Source organism: Malurus melanocephalus, unplaced genomic scaffold, assembly GCF_030028575.1.
Source record: "Malurus melanocephalus ecotype Western Australia unplaced genomic scaffold, MMel_1.1 scaffold_41, whole genome shotgun sequence".
NCBI lineage: Eukaryota > Metazoa > Chordata > Aves > Passeriformes > Maluridae > Malurus > Malurus melanocephalus.
The window spans coordinates 217,588-225,019 of NW_026623273.1; the positions used below are offsets into that span (position 1 = coordinate 217,588).

The 7,432-nt window shown below is 43.0% G+C and overlaps 1 protein-coding gene across 1 annotated transcript in view; it reads right to left on the minus strand.

Moving 5' to 3' along the window:
* The window catches only part of AMACR (alpha-methylacyl-CoA racemase), a 19,321-nt gene extending 17,492 nt beyond the window's left edge, over positions 1 to 1,829 (minus strand). The window contains exon 1 of the mRNA XM_057364657.1: positions 1,523 to 1,829. Within this exon, the coding sequence (XP_057220640.1) occupies positions 1,523 to 1,805 (283 nt within the window). The 5' untranslated portion in view covers positions 1,806 to 1,829. The remainder of the gene's footprint in view (positions 1 to 1,522) is intronic.
* Between the last annotated feature and the right edge of the window lie 5,603 nt (positions 1,830 to 7,432).

The following is a 7,432-nucleotide window of genomic DNA, read 5'->3' on the forward strand; positions in this document are numbered from 1 at the left end:
AAAAACAAAAAAAACAAAAACCCAAGTTCCCATAAAACCAAAGAAAACAAAATTTCATAAGGAAAAAAAAAATCAGCTATAAAGCATGATATTAGCTACAAAGAACTGGAGTTTAATGTCTTCATTTTGTTTGCTCAGCTTCTAGGGAATAAAACAAAAAATTTTAAGGTAAGAAACATAAAAACCATAAACCCCTCTTTACTGAACAAAAATAGTTACTTGTAACACACAATCTATAATGTGCAATATCTGACTGATAAGGTCTCCTGTTTCTAAACTTTCTGTAAAATCCCCCAAAYAGTCCAGCTAGCTCCTCAATGAAGSACAATCACAGAATCACAGAATGGTTTGGATTGCAAGGAGCCTGCAATCCCCTACTCACCTACTCCAACCCCCTGAAGTGAGCAGAGACATCTTCAACTAGATCTGTGCACAGAGAGCCCKGTCCAACCCAACCTTGACCCTTCCCAACAGAACAGCATCCTCAGGAACACTGAGGATACTGAAAAAAACATCAGGTAACTGCCTGTGTATGGCTTATGAACAAAGGGAGCATGTTAGACTTGATATGTCAATGGGTCTTAAAATAGCGCCAATTTTGCTATTGAAAATTAGATGTTCAGCACCCCTAAACGTAGTAAATTAGWGAACATGCATACTGTAATTTAAAAATTAACCAAAAGTTGACTCTAAAAGACTGTTTTGAAAAAATGAAATAGTTCAATATCAAGTGTTTGAAGAATTTGTCTTATGTTTAACCTTATGTTAAAAATGGGAAGTATTTGCAAAAACTCAAGGAAGGTTTTCATAAATTAGACTTAAGACTGGCAGAAAATGGTTAGTTTGTGAAAAGCAACTTCCTAAAATGAATGTAATGTTTGAAGATGAAGACTGTAGTTCATAGCTTGGTTCTGATCCTGCATCAGTGACCCTTTGTAAGAGAATCACACTATTCCATTTAACACGTGCTGTTATATTCATCTTCCTGGGATACGTGCTTTGTAAATGTATAACCATAATGTCACATTGTTGTCTTCGGAAGAATTGTATACTCAGACTCTGACCCACATGTCGACCGTACAAATGTGAGCTGGACTTCACCAGCAGCTCAAGACATCATTCAGGATCGCTAGCCCCAGCTCGGTGTGACTCCCAGGCTCCGACATGCCCCTGCCCTCCAGAGCCCCGAACTCGGAGCGAACCCTGGGCTGGGCCATCCTCCTGCCCGTCAAGAGCCCGGCCCGGAATGGGGCCCTGTGCGAGCACTCTCCGCGGCCCCTCCCTCCGCTCCACCGCGGAAACCCGCCACACAGCAGGCGTCACCCACTCCAAAGGAAGGAAATATCCCTCCRAAGCTGCTCCTGCCCACTTCCCGCCCCGTGCCCCAGAGATCCCAGACTGCCGGGAGCCCCACAGCACCGAGCCCCGCTCAGTGCCGCTCCGCCCTGCCGCTGATCCCACACGGCCYGGGCCGGGCTGTCCCGGCCGCAGCGCCGCCCCGTTGCGGTCCCCGGCCCCTCACCGTGGCGGAAAGGCTCGATGAGCACGTCGGCCRTGCCGCACATCCGCCTCAGCGCCGCGGCGCCCTGCGGCCGCTTCAGGTCGAGCGCCAGGGAGCGCTTCCCGCGGCCTTGCACGTCCACGGCCCCGCCGGAGCGGGACAGGCGGTCGATCCGCACCACCTGCGCCCCGAAGTCGGCGAGGATCATCCCGCAGAGCGGCGCGGGCGCCAGCCCGGCGAGCTCCAGCACCCGCACCCCGCTCAGCGCCATGGCCACTGCGGCCGGCGGCGAGCGCAGACACATAGATCCCGGAGGCGGCCCGGGGGCGCCCCGCCCGTCAGCGCGGCCCCGGCCTCGGGGCGGGCCCCTGCCGCCCCTCGCCCCGGGCACCGGCCGTGTCTCGCCCGGTGTTTCTTCACCCCGAGCCCGTGATAGGCCGGGGCAGGCCCCGCTACCCTCCGCTCTGSATCGCAATGAGGGAGGAGTGGGCGTTCTCCTGCTGCTGGGGTCGGCCAAACAGCAGCTCTCAGGGGAGCTTCCCTGTCCTACCCAGAAGCCACCCTTACCGTGACATTTCACATTCGCACCACCTGAGCTGGGACCTTGGCAGCTGCACAGCCTCCCACACTSACAGTCACACCAGGTTTCCCATAGCAGAAGCTCAGACGATCAGATCCTTAAAATAATTAATCATGATGCAATAAATAAATAGCAAACTCCAGCTCGAGCTGCCGCCTCCATGTAGGGACCCCAAAGAAAGGAAACCCTTTATAGCCTAAGGGCAGGAACGTCACAGAATCACAGCACCATTCAGGATGATCAGAAAAGACTTCCAACATCGTCGAGACCAATCTTTGAAGTCTGGATTTGGGCATCGTCAGCTCCAGCTCTGTCTCTGGGTGTCCAGTCCCCTGGCTATGCCGCAGGTCCCTATGCCCATTGTTAGGAAAAGGGTCAGTGTTTCACGGCCTCATCCTGGGGCTCCTGCCATGCCTGGGACACCTGGATGGGCCAAACCCCACACCCCCAGGTCACACGATGGGATATTAGTGGGACATCTTGTTTAAACTGTTGTGGTTTTTGTTTTTGTTTGTTTTTTTTGTTTGTTTGTTTGTTTGTTTTTTTGCCAGATGTTCCTTTAAACGGGTCTTTCTGGACCTGTTCTTGCAGCATCAGCTGCTTACAGGAGCAGACATAAACAGGATAATGGAACCTTTGCATTGACACAGCTTTTCAAATTCATGCAACCAGTATTTCAGGTTACTGGGAAGCAGACAGAGCAATGAAGTCCGTATCAACTCCATGCACATTTTATATACATGTTTAAATTGGTTGGGCTGCAGAAGTGTGTAAAGGCTGCAAATATGAATGCAAAATTTTTTTCTAATTCTACAATAACAGGTGTGCCACTAGAATACCCTTAATTTTCCATGTAGACCCCAGGTCCTGTAATGCAGGCATTGGTGGTATCCTTTTCTTGAGGCCTTTCTTCACAAGAAATGGCCCAGAGAAAAGTATTTGCATTTCCATTCAAAGAGAGCTAGCTAGTTTAGTTTGCTATCCATCTCCCTTAGAGACATTATTCCATATAAGTGTTATGGTATTATGATGTTACTGTGACACTGTTTCTCTGACTAATTTTCAGTTTCATTTGTCCCCTCACACCTTACAGTCTTGGAGTTTGTGTTGAATACGAGCAGGCAATTTCTGTTGTGTCACCTTTGATTCCACCTGATGYTGTTTAGTTTATCCCATCTAAATAACAACATAATCACACGCTCGATAATGTCTAGATTTTGCTACAGTTAAACTGAGCAGTCCTTTGCACCTGCTATTTTGTTGTCATGGAGAATTACAGTGGGTACTCTGTGGCAAAAACATTTAAGTCAGAGTCTTATTAAACTACTTCCATTTCAGGGAGGTCAGGGCAGCATTTTATGAGCATTAATTTGAATTTGAAAAACTGGATTTTGCCAAACCAAGAAATAAACAGGCATGAGAGAGAAACAAATACTCTAATTAACCATGAGTTGAAGGCTAATGWTTTGAGTCCAGCAAAGTCTCCTGAAGCAGCAAGTTGGCTGGCAGAAAATGTATGTCAAAAACAAGGAGACATCCTCTAGCATGGGCTTGCAGTAAAAGCACGTGGTTTTTATCTGTGTGATGCCATTTAATATTTCTCATTAACAAGCAGCAGCAAGCGGTACAAATTCACCATTGCAGAGGCAATGGTATAGGAAAGGAGCTGTTTTGGGATTGAATCCACACTGTGTCAGAGTGCTTTTGTATGCTTTATTGGATTATGTCACTGAGTTGCTATCTRTATCATTATGTAAAATGTATATTTCATAGTGTTAAAAAATTAAATTATATTTACTGTGAGTTATATCAACATTTCTTGCAGATGTTCAGGTACTTTGTAATACCAGCTGGCTACACTGCATGCCAGACTTTTACAGTTGGTCTCAAATTTGTTAGTTATACTTACGCTTACTTTTCARTCCTTTGGAAAAACACCAAGGCAGCAATGTGAAATTCTAGCTGTACACAAATCCTTGATTCTCCTCTTTCACATGTATGTTGTTTACAATTTAGTCCATCTTGATACATGGCTAAAAAGATCCTGGTATCTGTACAGTTTGTATTAGTTTCATTTAATTAAAAAGCAAAAATTACATATGTTATAATATTTCAAATCTTGATAATTATAATTGCCTAAAATGTAAGTAGCAGGTGAAATTTCTTGTAAATTGAAAGATACCTGCATTAAACAAATGGAGAACTTTAAAGATTCTCATGGAATTCATTATGGTAGTTTTGTGTCTCAAGCTTGTCAAAACTTTCAAGCATGGGTGCTTTATCCCAAAGCTTGCATTTATGCCTTGCCTGAATAGAAGCTGTGCTCCATTCATAGCACTTTTTGATATCCACAAGGATGGTTTAGGTGATACTCCACATTTGTGACCTCATATCATGTGCTCTTGCAACAGAAACACTGTCCCTTGTGCAATGCACTTGCCAAATGCAGCATGTTAATCTCTGCAATTTCAATAGMTTCATTAGCTTGGAGCATCTCTCTTCCTTTCTGTGTTTCTCTGCATGTGTGTTAGTGTGGATTTGCACATTGCTGCTCTCTCTCCTAAGTGTACATCCCACCACACAGTGGCAAAAAATATATCCTGAGATCGTTATACCCTTCTAAAGCAGCTGTGAGTTCATGCTGCTTGAAAATCTGGCTCTGTCTGAGATTATGAATTTTAGATTTAGACATAAAATCTCTGTCTCATCCACAGAAAGTGGATGTCTTATGATGTCTGATGATCCTGAACGCAGTTAAGCTGCAGTATTTTGTATTCCCTTGCTTATTGCTATTTATTAACTTGCTACCTCGGATATAAGGTAATCCACAACAAATGTTGTGAAGGGTTTGGCCTGTGTACTGCAGGTTTCATTTTGCAGTTTCTAGACAGTGAGTGTGTGGGATGAAAGCTGGGTATTTGCACTACATGTCCATCCCTGMACATCTACAGTTCTGGCAGGGTGGGACCTGATGACCCACATGGTTTTCAAAGCCCTTGTAACTTTAATAATTGTATAAGCTGTCTTGTCACTAAAATTGACATATTCTAGAAAAAGAGTTCATGATGTTTTTTTAGTCCAGGTGGGCATTGAGGTGGTGATCTAGCCCAACTGTACCAAACAGGCTTTAGCTTTAACTTTCACATTGTCAGAAATTTGCCCCTTGATACTCTGGTAAGTAGGAAAACAAATAACTGATGCCTGTGATGGTGATTCCTGTACTTTGGACCTTAACCCTTGTACCTGAAGCAAAACATACTTTTTTCATTTGAGTCACAGCTTATGGTAATATTGTCTTTTCATGATTTAGATGAAGAGAAGGGTAAGAAACTTTATATTGCTAATCTTTAGTTTYGGTAATCAGGCAAAAATAAGTATTTTCCTGTGAGTTTATTGTTAACCACTATTTATTGAGACTGGAAACGCTAGGCCACAGTTATTTCCAAATTTTTTTGCCCAAATGCTGAGCTTGAGGTCTGTGCTGGGCATCACACATACTACTGTTTGGCCATCCTGTCATGAAGTTACCTGCAGTGARCCATTCTTGCCAGATAGCACTCTCTGCCACATTCACTAGAGGCAATTTCCCCTGCATTGCTAGGGTGATGAATTGAGAAACCTTTATTTTTATKACTTGGTTCCATCATCCTTCCCACAAGCCATTTATGTGTGCTTTATGGCACACCTAATACATGCTGTTTATTTTGTGGGCCTTTAATAGTTTGACCAAGTAAGCATTCTGAGGAGCATGTAGATCTGGAGGAAAGAGTATTGATCTGAAGTGATGCAGTATCTGAAAGATTTGCTTCAAAACAACCATGCTTCTACTGTTTTTTAGTTTGAAAAATGAACCATTTCTATCCAGAACTTCCAGCTGCAGACAAGGACTTTGCACGTGGCAGAATGGCACAAACTCCGAATTCCAGTTTCCTGGCCTGAAATTCTAGCCTTTGTGGACTTCCTTGACTTCTGTCATTGTTACTATGCTGTAAGAGCCTGGAGTGTTTTTCTGTCAAAAAATTTCCAGGGTTGAAAAAACAAAGCTCTTAAAACAATTCTGAAATGAAGGTTGCTGCAGTAAATTTAATTCTGCTGATCTTTCTTACGTATTAGTGTACACTACTTTCYACAGTAAAGGTGCTTCATTAACTGTACATTTAGATGGACTTAGTGAATGAAGAGGCCCTATGTATTAATTTCTTGCTACTGCATTCCAGTATGTGGGCAAGTCCTTATTCAGCAAGCATCTTACACTTGATGCTGGACAAGGCCAAGTAGCGTGTGACTAAATGATGGGGGGAACACACCATGAGACATTCATAAGAAACAGAAACTGAGATGTCAAAGATAAATTCAACATGGGTGTTTCCAGTCTTGGTGTTGTAGCAATGTGATTCTTTTACAACACTGCTTTTTGTTGAATTATTTTCCATGTCTGATGGATTGTTTCCAGAAAAGCAAGAGAATAGCCCTTCATTTGTGCAATTTTTTCATCAGTTAATACAAGGAGTCTTTGTTTAATAAAACCTTGCCCCACATGGGTTTTATTATTCTGTGAATGTGTTCATGGAGGATGGTCTGCCCCCTTGCAAATGCAGATGCACAAAATTGAGCCTCTCCCACTGTCATCCTTAAGTCTTCACGTCAACATCTGTGCACTGGGTTCATCAGAATCAGTCCAGTGGCAGAAGACTGGAAATTAATATGGTGCTGCAGATGCTCTAACTCCTTCTAGAACTGTGTGGTTTGGCCCAAGAACTAAAGGAACTCTTGCCCTTTGGTGCAAGAGGGAACTTAGTCGTACTGGGAAGTGAACCTTCTCTCAAGTTCTTTTAATTTATAAGGATAGTTTCTAGAGTTTGGGTYTTTCTTCAGTAGTATCTGAGCATGACCACCTTTTGTTGCCTCAGATTTTTAAATCAGAACTGATTACTCAGGTTGTATTTTCYTTGGTTGGTGAAGCAGAACTTACTGCAAAATAGAGAAACTTTGCTACTGATTCAYCAAAATTGAGAACTATGTGTCTTTTCACACAGTTTCAGTTCTTTTTGTAAACATTTCAACRCTTAATGACTTCCTGCATGTTTTGTCCTTGTGTGATTTTTTTTTTGTTCTGAGTGCAAAAGAATAATTTTAAAAATATAAACTAAGACGAAGACAAAAATTAGTTTCAATTCAAAGCCACTTTTATGAAATAAAACTGCTTCAGAAAACAGCAGGATGTAATGTAGGAAGCTAAGTGAAAGAGAGGGGAAGATGAAAGATCTGAGTGAAAAGCTTGTTGCTTATTTTCTCTTTAGGAAAATACTATTTATTTAAAGGTTTCCCTTCAACTCACTGACTTTTCAGTG